This window comes from Xenopus laevis, chromosome 1L, assembly GCF_017654675.1.
Source record: "Xenopus laevis strain J_2021 chromosome 1L, Xenopus_laevis_v10.1, whole genome shotgun sequence".
NCBI lineage: Eukaryota > Metazoa > Chordata > Amphibia > Anura > Pipidae > Xenopus > Xenopus laevis.
The window spans coordinates 76,985,440-77,000,805 of NC_054371.1; the positions used below are offsets into that span (position 1 = coordinate 76,985,440).

At 37.8% G+C, this 15,366-nt stretch overlaps 1 protein-coding gene across 3 annotated transcripts in view; it reads right to left on the reverse strand.

The window, feature by feature from the left end:
• Window positions 1-15,366, reverse strand: part of tet2.L (tet methylcytosine dioxygenase 2 L homeolog) — a 40,135-nt gene that overhangs the window by 10,056 nt on the left and 14,713 nt on the right. For 2 of the 3 annotated variants that reach the window (XM_018251892.2, XM_018251900.2), the window contains exons 2-5: window positions 1,890-4,764; window positions 1,464-1,554; window positions 634-727; window positions 205-413 (exon numbers count right to left, since the gene is read on the reverse strand). In XM_018251892.2, coding sequence (XP_018107381.1) covers window positions 205-413; window positions 634-727; window positions 1,464-1,554; window positions 1,890-4,764 — 3,269 coding nt within the window. Of the gene's footprint in view, window positions 1-204; window positions 414-633; window positions 728-1,463; window positions 1,555-1,889; window positions 4,765-5,084; window positions 5,162-15,366 lie in introns of those variants that run through there. The other variant, XM_041590609.1, reaches the window with a different exon arrangement.

A 15,366-nucleotide genomic window follows, 5' to 3' on the forward strand; every position in this document is an offset into this window, starting at 1 on the left:
GGCCTCCAATTGCACAACTCTGAGATCATTAGCGCTCTTGCACTTTTGTCTGGGATCTAAGTAAATGACCCATATTCTTGCATGGGTAAAATCCCAATCATAATAGGACTGTTCTTTTCTGTAAGCATATCACATGCACATTTTTTATTCTATTGGCTTTTAAAAATATTTTTAGAACAGCTGTTATGTATGAGTAGAACTTACTCTTCATTACGTGCGCAGCGTCGGTTTGTTAAGGTTCCATACTTATTTAGCGTTTCTGTAAGCTCTGAGTAAAGCCTGTCTGCCAAAGAATTTGTAATGCCTTCCCAAACCAAGATCAGAATGACAATTACTGCTGTTTCGCAGGAGTGGCCAGCACGTTCCCTCACCAAACACAGCATTTTCTCATCTGTCCCACTACGCCGAATCACCTGTAATTAACAATAAAACATTTTAATCAATATAAATTTAATCGCAATGGTGTCTCAGTGCTCCAAAGTTACATAGCCCTCACTCCTAATGTATTTTCCCTAGTGGGTATATAACACAGTACAGTACTAAGATTACAAAGGTATTTATAATCATCCCTGGTTTTATTATCTTCTGAGCTAAATTGGGATTCAGCCTTAGAACTGATACAAATTCACTTACCCATTTAGCAATAGGGCATCCCTGAGCACTTTTGCCTTCTTTTCCTGTATAAATAACCCTCTCAATTCTAATGGCATTCCCCTTCTGGCCAAACCTATGAAACATATACAAACAGAAAATCACAAAAAAAATTATTAAAGAAAATACAAGAAGAAACTATTAAATCAGTTATATTTGAATTTAAACAACTCCTTTAAGGAAATCTACAGTTATTATTAATGTATTTTTAGAGCGCCAACATATTGCGCAGCGCAGTTCTTTTGCATTTGCTGCTGCAATGGAAATATATAATTTATGACTTGTTGGGCACAGTTGCAAGCAGACGGTAGTAACATATGACTACATTAGATGAGAAGTTACAGACAAATTAAGGTAATATATGAATTTGTCACAATGGTATTCAATTAAGAAAAGTTGTAGTAAAACTTATGTGAAATCACTGTTGCTTGTGGAGTTGCAGGCAGGGAATGAGGTACAGGTACGGGATCTGTTATCCAGAATGCTCGTGACCTGGAGCTTTCGGATAAGGGATCTTTCTATAATTTAGATCACCCTACCATAAGTCTACTAAAAAACATTTAAATATTGAATGAACCCAATAGGATTGTTTTGCCTCCAATAAGGATTATATATATCTTAGTTGACATCAGATGCAAGGTACTGTTTTATTATTACAGAGAAATAAGAGAAAATAATTTAAAAAAAAGTGAATTATTGTTTAAAATGTCTATGTGAGATGGCCATTCTGAAATTTAGAGCTTTCTGGATAACAGGTTTTAGTCAACGGATCCCATTCCTGTACTTGACTTTGTATTATACTGGCTTATTACCTTTCTTCCATCATTTCTCTGATAGCTGCCACATTGGGTCCAGCACCAAGATGTGTATAATAAGGTCCTTCATCTTTTTCAATTATTTGATCTGTTCAGGAGTTTAATGAAATTATTTTTCACCAAGCTTAATTCAGGGTCAGCGTACATTTCTAGAATATATATTTGTATTGATATCGGAAAAATGTTTTTAAGCAAGTAACTTGAGCAAGTTTATTTTTGAAAAAAACAATATTAAATTCATTTTGTATCTATTCAGGAAATACTGTATCTGAAACAAAACAAACACTTTTGAGATGTAAAGGACAATATTTTAGGGGCAACATAATTGGCTTCACAATGCAACCCCCCCCCCCGAAAAAAAACAACGAATGGGTTTAAATGTTAAAATTCTACTTCAATTCATTATTAAGTTAGATTACTTACCCACACAACTGCATGATGGGAAATCATACTGCGTTTTTATAGGCGTGTCAAAAAGATTTTTTACAGGGGTGCTGAGTAGATTTGAAGGTGATTCTATAAAGTTATGTAGAGCAGAACCTGCTGCTCTTTTGGTTGGTGTTTTCTCATACGGAGGAATAGTTTGTTGGTCTAGTGTAGTGTGTGTAGTTAGGACTGTGACAGGCCCTGCAGATTCCACCTTTACATGTTTGGGAGATTTGATGCTTGATACTTGACGATGAAATTGTGATTTACCAGGATAATGTCTCATCTTCTGTTCCATTGTTTCAATAATACTCTTTTGCTGTCCAGCCTCGGTGCTTGAATGGTGAGTTTCTTGTTTAATTTTCTTATCTGTGTTCTTTTTTATTTTGCTTTCCATAGGTGTATGCATGCAGGCATTAGAGTGGGAGCTCTTCTCTGCTTTAACCGGTCTACTTGCCTGCTCTTTTCTCTGCAATAAATGATTCCTTAGCGCAGCATGCTTTGGAATACAGTCAATCTGGTTTGAAAATTTGGAATAATATCTCATTTTATCCTGCAAATGTGGGGATGGACTAAAGCTTTCTGGCAGGCAATGCGTCTGCTTTGCTATTCGGGATGAAAGATCATGCTCGTAATTGTTTATTTCTTGTTGCTGGGTACTGTTTGGTTGATAATACTGCATGTATTGCAACGGGTCAGGTTTGTTCTCTGCAAAACCACAGCTATTTTCTGTTTTCTGTGACAGATACACCTGTTTGTCAGCATAAGAATGATTAGGATTAACAGTATTATTTTCTTGATTTTGACTGAAGGGGGAATTTATGTTACTTAAACTTTGCTTAAGTTCTGTCTCAAATTGCTGAGAAGCTAGTGGATATTGATGGTGCTTTAGATACTGATTAGCTGCCTGAGCACTGTCTTCAAGCTTTAAGTGGTTAAGAGGACTGTCCCTATTTTGGTTACAGTTACGGAGTGACTGTTCAAAATGTTGTCTTAACAGCTCATCAATATATTCATTTGGCTGTGCTTGCAAAAATTGTTGGGCATCACTTAACTGAAGGCCCTCAGAAGCTTGTTCTAAAATTGACTGAAAGGACATCAGATCAGCATTACTTTTCTGAATATATGGCTGGAATTGGGAATCTTGAGAGAAGTGCTTTAAGAAATTTGGCTGCTGCTCAGGAATATTTTGCTGCAGAGGTGTTGCTTCACTATCTTGACTATTACACTTTCTATTTGTTATATTGTGTTTTCCAGGGTATTGTCTTAGCTTTTTCTTGTTGTTAGACTGGGACTGGAGGAGTAAGTTCAGCAAATCTTCACAAGAATTTTCAGAAGATCCTTCTTTTAGGCGTTGATTAGGGCGAAGCTCTAGCCAGCCTGATTTTAAAAATGGATTTGATTTAAAGTCTTTTGTGGCCTTAATGAAAGAATCATCTTTACTTGTGCCATTGCAATTCTGCATGACTTTGTTTTGACCAAGATGCTCGTTTTGCATCTCTAAAATGCTTTTAAATTTGTGTTTTGCTAGAATTTCTGTAACCGAACTGTGTAGTGCAGGTAATCTGGTGAGAGGAAACATGCCCTTTCTTTCATTTTGTAACTGTTGTTCATTATGATGCGGAGAAACTCTTGGATCATGTGAATGGCAAGATTCACTTGTTTTCGTTAGATTTAGGTGATGTCTGTCATGTGTTTCACTTATACTGGGCTCTTCCTTTTGCTTGTTGTCCATAATATGATTTATTTGCAGTGATGGTAGTGGATCTTTCTTGATGGCCTCTAATCCAGAAGGTATCTCATTAGATGAGCTATTTTGGATATGAAAAGAACTATTACCAGAATCATCTAGACATTGTGTTGACATCTGCCCCATGGATTCACGTGCATCACCTTTGCCGCCAACTAAATTATGGGAATTATAATGAAGACTTTCCTGTACAAGTGGTTTCTGTTCTTGTCTATTAAGAGAATAGCTTCCTGGTATTACAACTGGCTCGCTACCATGGTCACTATTGTGGGCCTCATCAACGATTACATCTGACACTTGAGGCAGCACCGGATTCAAAGTTTGTTGAGGCGTGATCTGCCCTGAGGTATGTGATGAATGAGTTGCTAGAGTAGACAAACCATTGCTAGCATCATTTAGCGTGTTGATGGCATCTACAAGAGATGTGTTATTATGCACCACAGTAGAAACATGTTCAGGATAATATTGAGAAGGCATTTTTTCCAGGAGCTCATTATTCACGGTTTCCATGGAAGATACAGAAGCAGTAGCACCATTACACATTGGCACTGTCTTGTCATTATGACATGAAACAATGTCTCTGTTAATGTAATTAAGGTCTTGCTTCTGCTCATTTGGAACCTGAAGAGCTGATGAATCTGAATTAACTGGTTGGAAAAGTCTTCCAGATCGGTCTTCATTGCAGAACTCAGAGACACTTGCTTGAATATTATTTTGGTCACCCTTATTTTCTCCATTAATCTCATCTGTTCGCACCTTTTTCAATTGATGTAATTCAGAAAACAATGGTTCACTAAATGTTCGCTTTATGCCACCATTTTGTACATGGTTGGAATAAGCTGTGTTTTCATGGATGAAATCAGAAGCACCATGTTCTTGACTTCCTTTCATGTAAGCAACACTATAGTTGTTTTTTGTTGGTAAACATATGTCCCCATTAACTTGAAGATGGTCTTTGTCTGTTGGCAGGTTCCCATTTTGTAATGCTCCATTCTTGTTTTGGCAAGCTGATGCTGAATATAATAGGGTTGGACTCAATCTATTGCCCTCGTCATGGTTGGTTCTATCCTCTTCCATCTGGCCTGCTCCGGGGCCATCCACAAGACTGACCTGTATGCGTATCTGAAAAAGAAATTAAATATTTAAGCATACGCATAGAAAAAATATAGTGAATACATTTCAGTCTGGTAAATATTTAAAATATTTATATTTTGGGGTTGTAGTTAAACTAAATCAACAACAATACAGGAGACATGCATGCAGTACAACAAAACTCTATTGAGGTAATTTACAAATGCCCCAGACCCAAGTGCAAGAGAGCAAAAACATGGGGCACAAATGCCATCTGCACCTTGAAAAACTTTAGTGCCAGGTACAAAGAGAAAAACTGAAGGGGACAAGATATCCCTGCAGATAGAAAGGACAAAGATTGTAGGCACTACCTGCTCATTGGTGCCTACGTGCCTCCTCAGCCCATCCTCATGAACACAACAATGCAGAATGCAGGCAGCAATGGTGGTGGGGCTGTGAGCAAAATGTGAAAAACATATCAGCTTTTGCCTATTTTGTGCAGGCCTGGATTAGTGGAGAGGCCATCAAAGTCCAGGCCTAGGGCGGCAGGATTTTAGGGGGCGGCATGCTGCCCAACCACACGCACATTGGTTCAGTAACACTAGGGGATGCTCAGGAGATACGATTGTTTTTTAAACTTCCTGTGTGCCAATCGCCATTGCTCCTAAAATTTGCGTGAATAAAAGGGAAGGGACAGTGGCACCAAACAACAGTAGGCCTAGGGACACCCGCTAGGTAAATCCGGCTCTGGTTTTGTGCACATTGCTCCCTGTCCTGCCAGATATATAAATGTAATGTATAAAGGCTGGAGTGACTGGATGTCTAACATAACAGAACACTACTTCCTGCTTTGCAGCTCTCTTAGTTTCCACTGAATGGTTACCAGGCAGTAACCAATCAGTGACTCGAGGGGGGGGGCACATGGGTCATAACTGTTTGCTTTTAAATCTGAGCTGAATGCTAAAGAGCAATTGCAAACTCACTGACAGTTATGTCCCATGTGGCCCCCTTCAAGTCTCTGACTATCTCCGAGATAGCGAGCTGCAAAAGCAGGAAGTTGGATTCTGGCTATTATTTGAGACATCCAGTCTTTCTAGCCTTTGTAGATAACATTTTTGGCTGACTATATTAGAAACATTTTTATTTTGCACAGCCTATCTATTTATCCAGTTTTTATTTTTACACTGAACTGTTCCTTTAATATATTTCCCAAGAAAATATGGAGCTACTACAATATCCTATTCTTATTAACATGTAATGTATTGTTTTGGCATGGGTTTATGTTTCTCTCTCTGTATGCTTTGAGGCTAAGATGCAATGCCCACTGACCAGATCCCATGGCAGCTTCTTATAAGGGCATAATAAAACTGCAGGAGGGATGTGGGAAGATATAAGGAAGGATGTAGACAGTCTGAGCAAAATGTTTCCTTAGGGTGAAGACACACAGAGCTACTAGGAATGGTAGTACTTTTATGTAAGTGAGTGCCATTAAAGCAAGAGGGAAATACAGTGTCTTTAATTGGGATTTTATACCTTTAATCTACACAAAGGGCCACATTTACTAAGCTCGAGTGAAGGATTCGAAGTAAAAAAACTTCGAATTTCAAAGTATTTTTTGGGGTCCTTCGACCATCGAATAGGCTACTACGACCTTCGACTTCGATTCGAAGTAAAAATCGTTGGACTATTCGATAGTCGAAGTACTGTCTCTTTAAAAAAAACTTTGATAAACATACTTCGGCAGTTTAAACCTACCGAGGTACAATGTTAGCCTATGGGGACCTTCCCCATCAGTTTTCTAAGGTTTTTTTGATCGAAGAAAAATCCTTCGATTGATCGATTAAAATCCTTCTAATCGTTCGAACGATTTTTACTTTGATCGATCAATCGTAGTATTTGCGCAAAATCCTTCTAATTCGATATTCGAAGGATTTTACTTTGAGGGTCAAATTCGAGGGTTTATTAACCCTCGATATTCCACCTTTAGTAAATGTGCCCCAAAGTGTACAATGTTGCAGTGGGAAAAAAATCTACATAGTTTTTCAAATTACTTATGAAAAACCCCAGAAAAATCTTTACATAAGCATTACCCCCATTTGTGAAACCCCTTAATAAGCTCCAGTGCAACCAGGTAAGAGGTCACATAAGAAGCTGAAAGTAAAAAATAAATATAGTTTATCTGTTTCTGGACTGCCCTTTAATTTATGAGAAAGCATATTTAAAGAAACAGGGTCATGAAGATCAAAGAACCATTAAATGGGTTGTTCACCTTTGAGTAAACGTTAAGTATGATATAGAGGGTGATATTCTGAGAAAATTTGCTATTGGTTTTCATTTTTAATTATTTTATGGTTTTTAAGTTCTTTAGCATTTTATTAATCAGCTCCAGTTTGCAGTTTCAGCAATCTGGTTGCTAGGGTCCAAATTACCCTAACAACTATGCATTGATTTGAATAAGAGACTGGAATATGAATAGGCGAGGGCCTGTACAGAAAGATGAGTAATAAAAAGTAACAATAAATTTGTAGCCTTATAGAGCATTTATTTTAGATGGGGTCAGTGACCCCCATTTGAAAGCTGGAGAGAGTCATAAAAATAAGGCAAATAATTAAAAAAAACTATTGAATAAATAAATAATGAAGACATATTGAATATTTGCTTAGAATTGTCCATTCTATAACATACTAAAAGTTAGCTTAATGGTTAACCACCCCTTTAAAACAAGTCCAAGATAAAGTTTTGGAGAAGCACTGGTCAGGGCTGTGTTATGAAAACAAACAATTTCAACATCTCCCTGATCACCGTTATATCTATTATTTAAAAATGGTTTGTGTGCCCTTTTCATTTGTTGAGAGTGTTATTTTATTTCTATAAAATCTATAGTGAGTAATCTTAAGAAGAAACTGTACATATCACATTGTTTTTTGGGTATAAAAGTTTCTCCACGGAAAGAACCATGTGCATCAGATGGCTTGCAAATGCAACAAAACCACATTCTTTTAGCTTAACTGGTCATGAACAGCCTGGGGATACAAGTATTATCAAAGTCTTTGCCACACAGAGAAACATCAGACATGAAGTATGCCCATTTATGAACGCCTTCTGCCTTTTGTCTGGAAGGGATCATAATTCAAGAATAAGGCTTATGTCACATGTAGCATTTCTATGCATCAATTTTCAGCTGATGGAGAAACATGTGTGCCGCCTGTAGCTCGTGTTATTCACATGAATGGAAACCCCTGTCACTGTTCGTGACAGGAGGCTATTGGGTTATATTGTTGGTCTATATTTACATGTTTCTTACTTGCCATTGTCTTAGAAACAAAAATGAGAGAGGTATTAACATTTACTTAAAGGAAAACTATACCTCCAAAATAAATACTTATTTAAGTAGCATATTAAATTAAGTAGCATATTAAAGCATCTTAACAAACTGGTAAATATTTTCAAGTAAATATTGCTATTTACATCTCTTGCCTTGAAACAGTATTTCGTGATGGTCTGTGTGCTGCCTCAGAGATCACCTGACCAGAAATACTACAACTCTAACTGTAACAGGAAGAAGTGTGGAAGCAAAAAACATCAGTTAATTGGCTCATGTGACCTAACATGTATGGTTTGTTTGTGTGCACCGTGAATCCTAGGATCCCAGGAGGTAGCCCTTATTTTTTAAAATGAATTTCTGGATAGATTTTCTATGTAGGATTACCCAATGGCACATCCTACTAAAAAAAGTATATTATGTAAATGGTTTATTTACATGAAGCAGGGTTTTACAGATGAGCTGTTTTATGCAATATATTGAAATAGAGACTAACATTGTTTGGGAGTATAGTTTTCCTTTAAAGAATAATGGGAGGTGACTTGAAGCCTGTAAATACCTTCTGCATTTGTTGCACATTGAAAGGAACCTTTGGCTCCTCTCAGCCCCCTCACTCTAATGTCTAGTTCAACTCTCTAAATATATTACCTGTAATTAACCAGAATTTCTGGATGTAGAGTTGGTCACAGGAATATGAAGAAGTAATGTGTATGCCTTCTCTTATTTATTTTTTTTTAAAAAAAAAACTGTGTATAGCATGGGGTATGTGAATACCATTTGATATAAAAGGCTTTCATTGCATTTATTACATAATGAAATGGCATTTTGCTCCTTTTAGCCTTAAACTTTAGCTCTTGGCTTCCATTTTCTTTGTATAAGATGCTATGTTTATATTCCACTTACCAGCCATAAAAATTCTCCAACCAATAAAAACAATTTGTTACCATGGCCAACCAACATCTCTGCATATATTATTATTTCACCAAATACATCATGACTTGTCCGAATACTGTATAAAACATAATGTCTGGTGTGTGATCCATGTTTTAAGCCTGTTATAGTCTCCCATGTAGCCTAGACCTGGGATTTTTTTTAATCTTGGTAAATGTCTTCTTCTGTGTCATTGATTATCATTACATACTATGCAATTGCACTCTATAATCCATCATTCAGCTACCCCATCCTTCATTCCAAAGCATGCTTAGACATTTAGGCTAATACCACCCGGGACTGAAAATTGGCTTGCTTGCCAAGATTCAGCCCCTACGCAGGATTAGTCTCCTATCCAGCCTGTACCTGGAAAGCTTGTGTTGGCCAAGGATTAGTGCCCAGGTGTAAACTTGCACAGTTTTGATGAACCCCTATTTAGAAGTCAGACAGAAGATGGTTGTGTAGGCACATGGGGCGGATTTCAGTGTGAGTGTTTAACACCAGGTCAGACACAAATAGCCTTAAACATTCCCGAAGCCTTTTGATGATCTAAATGCTGCCCTCCTGCTGCTTGTGTTTAACCCGTGTCAGAGCAGATAGAAAGTGTCCTTTGTTTGTGAAATGTTGCAACTACTGTTTTGTTAAACACTAACGCTGGCATAGCAATCCTGTCACCTTTGCTAAACTGGTTTATAGGGTAGGTTATTTTGGATGCTGAACAAAATGACACTGGCATTCTCAGCTACAGACAGAAGTGACTGGCAGTATTTAAGAATACAAGACAATAGCAAGCAACTTTATAAAATGAATTTTCTAAAGTAGTACAAACTGGAAAAATCCAATGTAACAGATCCACTGTAATCAGGTGTACAATTGTATACTGATATCAGATCAGGAAGACTCCTCTGTGGACCATAGTTGTCAAAACACCCCATGCACCATAAAGTGTTAGGATGGAAAGCAGAATAATCTACACAACCATCTTCTGTCTGACTTCTAAATAGGGGTTCATCAAAACTGTGCAAGTTTACACCTGGGCACTAATCCTTTGCAACAAATAAAATATTTGCTTTTACTGTACTACCTGTAGCTAGCTGAAAAAAAATGGATAAGTTGTTACTATAGGTTATTGTCCAACCTATTATTATTATCAAACTTGCCCAGTGTTCATAAATTAACCCATATTTACACTTGTGTGTGCAATGAGGCAAAATTATGGTTGATGTTATGCTAAATAATTTTTGCTTTCTCACAAAAGTTGCTCAAAATAGATCCATTACTAAAACGTAATATAGAGGAAACCGTTTCCTTCAGATATCTTGGGCACTGATGTGGCATGTAGCTGCTTCCTTACTTCCTGTCAAAAAAGAGCAGTCTATTTTTGGTTTGTGACAGAAGATTATTTTCTTGCCATCTTTGTGGATGCTCTTTCTGTGAAACCTAGACAATCTTTGTTTACTCAGAACAGCAGCAAGGAGCAGCTTTACTAAATTAAAAGGAATTGGTTATGCTTTGCATATGTGAGCTCATACACAAGATGCAGATCTTTCGTCTTCTGAAGAATACGTAATAGATTCTATTTTGATGGCCTTTTTGAATGCCTCCTTCCATGCATTGATCATGGCAACCCCTGAGCTATTCCTTCAAACTGTAATTCATATTTAAAGAGTATTAACCTTCCAATGAATAGGGTATATTATGAGTATATATACATATATATATATATATATATATATATATATATATATATATATATATATATATATATATATATATATAATCACTTAAAGGGTTAAAAAAACACCACCAACAATCACAAAAGCAACACTTTGGGATAATTTCTCCCTGTCCTTAGGTGTTCCACTGGTTGTTTTGGCATGGGAATTCAAGAAGCACAGTTTCCCTTTAAAGAGTCCCAATTCAACGGCCAGGCAAAGTTTGTCTTTCTCAAATGTGGTTGGGGGTGCATTTTCCCAATAACATCAATATTTAGAGTATAATATTGTAAAATTCAAGTATACTGTATGTTCTATGTTTTGGCCATACTGTTGGTCCCCAATCCTTCCCTCAACCAAATCATCACAACTCCTGAAAAAGGTGCATAAAACAATATGCACTGCACTTGGACTGGGTTCACAAATACACTTTGTAACAGTGTCTGGAAAGCAAATCATGTAGTTAGGGTGCCACCTGCCCCAAACCCTGTGCTTGAGTTCTTAAACCACTCACTGAAGGAACATTCAATAGTTCAAGAGATACAAATGCTCTTACCAGGTTGATACTGTGACTTCCATACTAACAACAAACCTGCAATTGTAGCAGCACACACCAGTAAACTTTAAGGGCCACTCAAATCAAATTTAAATTTATTGTTACATCGGATAAAAACAGCTCCTGATGTCATGTCTACACACTTCCACAGAGACCTCCTGAAAAGGTGCACGCATTCCTACCCGTGCGCCAGCTGCAGAGCTCCAAACACCAGTAACTCAGCACAAGCTTCAATCAGAAAGGTGATCTATTTGTGAAGAATTTTGGGCACGGTGCCGCAAGCAACGTTTGGGCTCATCCAAGCCATTTCTCAAGCCAAGTTCTTCACAAATAGATCACCTGGCTGATTAAAGCTTGTACTGTGATCACGTTGTTTGGTATGTAACTTGCCCTTGCAGTGGGGTTACTACCACATGCACAGCAGCCCTTGTAAGTGTAAAATGCAGGCTGTCTTACTTGTGTGTATATGTTTGGCCACATAACATCATGTCTGAGGGCAATGACACATAGTTACATGGGACACTTAGTTGCCCACAATAAATCTCGGCTGTAGCAGGTGACAAACCGCCCCTTGTTTCCTCTCCACTGACTAACATACCAGCGTGGCTACTTTTCAAAGTAGACTGAAGTTTTCTTGCGAGCAATTTTGTACCACATATGTGTTCCCAGCGTTGATTTGCATGTTAGCCGGTGGAGAGGAAACAAGGGACATCTTATTGACCACTGCAGCTGAGATTAATCGCGGGCAATAAAACGTCCCGTGTGTCATTGCCCTGAGGCTCCATTAAAGGAACAGTAACGCGGAAAAAATGAAAGCATTTAAAGTAATAAAAACAGAATGCCGTGTTGCCCTGCACTGGTAAAACTGCTGTGTTTGCTTCAGAAACACAACTATTGTTTATATAAATAAGCTGCTGTGTAGCAATGGGGGGGGCAGCCATTCAAAGGAGAAAAGGCTCACGTAACACAGATAGCAGATAAGCTCTGTAGAAGATAATGGTGTTATCTGTCATCCACTATTTAACTTGTGCCATATAGATTTTTTTCAATTTCCGCCATTGATACACAGCAGTTTGTTTATATGAACTATAGTAGTGTTTCTGAAACAACCATGTCAGTTTTACCAGAGCAGGGCAACAGTATATGATATTTTCATTACTTTAAAACACTTTATTTTTTGCTGTTACTGTTCCTTTAACAGTGATTGCCAAAGAGTGTCATGCACATTAAAAGCCCAGACCAGGTTGGTTCCAGTGTGCATGTTTCGGATTTTCAATGCTATGATGTTTAAGATAGTATAAGATAGGGTATATAAGATAGGGTGTGACACAGGCATAGTGTAGGTAACCACCAATCCTCTGTATTTGGTGCACAGTTAGGGGGGAAATTGGGGGCAACCTTTGGGAGCTTAGCAGGGGGCTATATATGGAGGCTCACCTTAAAAATCCTTTCCCTTTTGTTCCTTCTTTTTGTCCATGGAATTAATACAACAATAATTTATATCACAACAACAGTGTGCGGTAATCAATAGCAACCATTTCCGTTAGTAAAAATCTGTAAATAATGTTATTTATTATGCTTTTACTGCAGATTCTCTAAAGAACATACACATACAGTTATATGCTAGGTTTTATAAATCATCCATGCAAAAGGTTATATAGTGTTTTTAGAACCACATTCAGGAGAAGACAACATGTGATTACATAAATATATGCTGCTTATTGTGTAAGACTGCAGTTCTCTGCAGCAGTTAATCTGGCAACATCTGGTTGCTGTTTAAATAAGTCTACGGAGCTTTGTGAGAATCCAGTGTGTAACAGCAGAGCCAGCCCAGAGTTTTAATCACTCCGATCTGGTGACCTCATACAAGGCAACGCCCACAATTCATTCTCCCTTTCTCCTCCTTCCTCTTTACTGCAGGAACAAGACAAGTGGTGTGATGTGACTTTTTTTCCTTCTCAGCCATTGCTCTGAGCTGCATAGTAAAAAACGGCAGTTTAAATACCGAGCAGTCAAATTTTCCATTACATTAAAAAAAAAATTAAAAAAAGACCACACTTTTTCAGATGTCCTCGATACTTCTATTTTTTTATTCTTTCCATGGAAAAATATTACATTTTTTATTAGTGACCCCATCATAATATGCATTATTATTATTATTAATACTAATTAGCTTTATAGTGTGACATTTATATTCTATGTGTACTGTATATTGTGAGTGGGTCACTAAACTCAGTAAGTGACAGCAGCACAGAGCATGTGCAGTGAATCAGCAGAAAAGAAGATGGGGAGCTACTGGGGCATCTTTGGAGACACAGATCTTCCCAGCTAAAGGGCTGTGGTTGCCTCGGGCTGGTACAGAAGCCCAAAAAATAATGTACACCATTTCTAGCCTACTTCTTTAGTTGGGCTTTAGTTCTCCTTTAAGTTACAAGGAGTTGCATATTGCAATCCCCTATTAACCTGTTTGGTGCTGCTACATGAGATGAGTTGCTCAACTCAGCTGATACCTTGTATGACTTCCTTTAGAAGAAAGGGGAAGTAATAGGGAGGGTTTCTTTAAGGTTCATTTCAGATGAGGCATTTTGTTACCTCTTCTGTGCACAACAAAACATCCGAAAATACCTTCTCATCATTTGAAATCAATGTTTAAACAATGCTATTTAAACATATAGATGAAATAAACCACATTACATTTTCATAGATATGTATACCTGCCCTCCGGTTATCACCAAGAATAAAAGAAATAGGGCACTGAGATCTTAATTATTAAGAAAATCTTTGAAGTGCTTACAGTATATTCTAGTAATGGTGCAAAAGGGCATGACTGACTACCAAGTAGGGATGCACCAAATCCACTATTTTGGATTCGGCCGTACCCCAGATTCTGCCGTATACCTAAAAAAATCCGAACTCTAATTTGCATGTGCATATCAGTGAGGGGGAGAGTAAAAGAGAGCCCCGTGTGCATTTAAAAATGTTTTTACCTTTTTTTGAGAGAAAAAGTCAAATGATTTAAGGATTCGGATTGGGTTCCGCCAGGCACAAGGATTCAGCAAATCTGAATCCCGCTGAAAAGGGCTGAATCATGGCCGAATACCGAACAGAACTCTGGATTCGTTGCATCCCAACTACCAAGGCAATTTATAAGCAATAAACAGTGGATATGATTAATACAATATGCAATTTTTTTTATACAAATGAATATTTACTTGCCCTTCAAACGCTATTATAGTGAATCACTGAACATTCAGAATGATTCAGAGTGTTTATCCATAGAGTAGGTACAACTGCAAAGCTGATTACACACAGTTGTTGCCAAATGGGCACCGTATCTCTGGTTTGGCAAAACGGCGTCAGTCAAATGAGTCATTATTACAGAACTTGGCCAGGGCAAGCAGAGAATGTCTGATTACTCATTAAAGGGAGACATGCCAGCTCCTTAATACCATGCATAGCTGAGCTTGTCAGATGCCTAGTACTGGCTCACCTAAAGGTAAAAGCCAAGCCAAAGGGGATGATCTCTGTACATCTGTATTACAAGACACATACACAAGCTGACAAAACATGCCAGCACAGGCATTAAATTGCCAAACCCTGATTAGATTATTCCAGTTTTTTTTTGGTTGTACTAAAAAACAGGGCTTTCTTTAAAAAGAAATGCAGCATAAGGCCTTCTCAAAACAGAAGGGATTTACTTGCCTTGTGCCATATACATAGCACTGTCTTAATACCAAAAATGAGAGTTTAACTCTTACATAAGGAATCATGGGTGGAGACATGCAAATCACTCCTTTATGTCCCTTTGGCCAACTATGCATCCAGAATCGCTAGTTTTATAGCACAGATAAAGCCTAAAAGTTCAAAGCCATATATCCAAACTTGCAGACAGCCTGTTTCGATCTTGTTAAATCTCATCAGTGATATTGGAACATGGTTTCCGAGTGGGTAGGATCTGTGGAGTGGAGAAGCAGAGAACCTAGCCTGGTTAGGGTTAGACAGGCTAAAAGGATCCAAAAAGTCCTTTATGTGCAATACTCTCATTTTTGGTATTAAGGCAGTGCTATCTATATGACAAGAGGCAAGTAATATCTTCTGTTTTCAGAAGGCATTATGCTGCATGTCTTGCA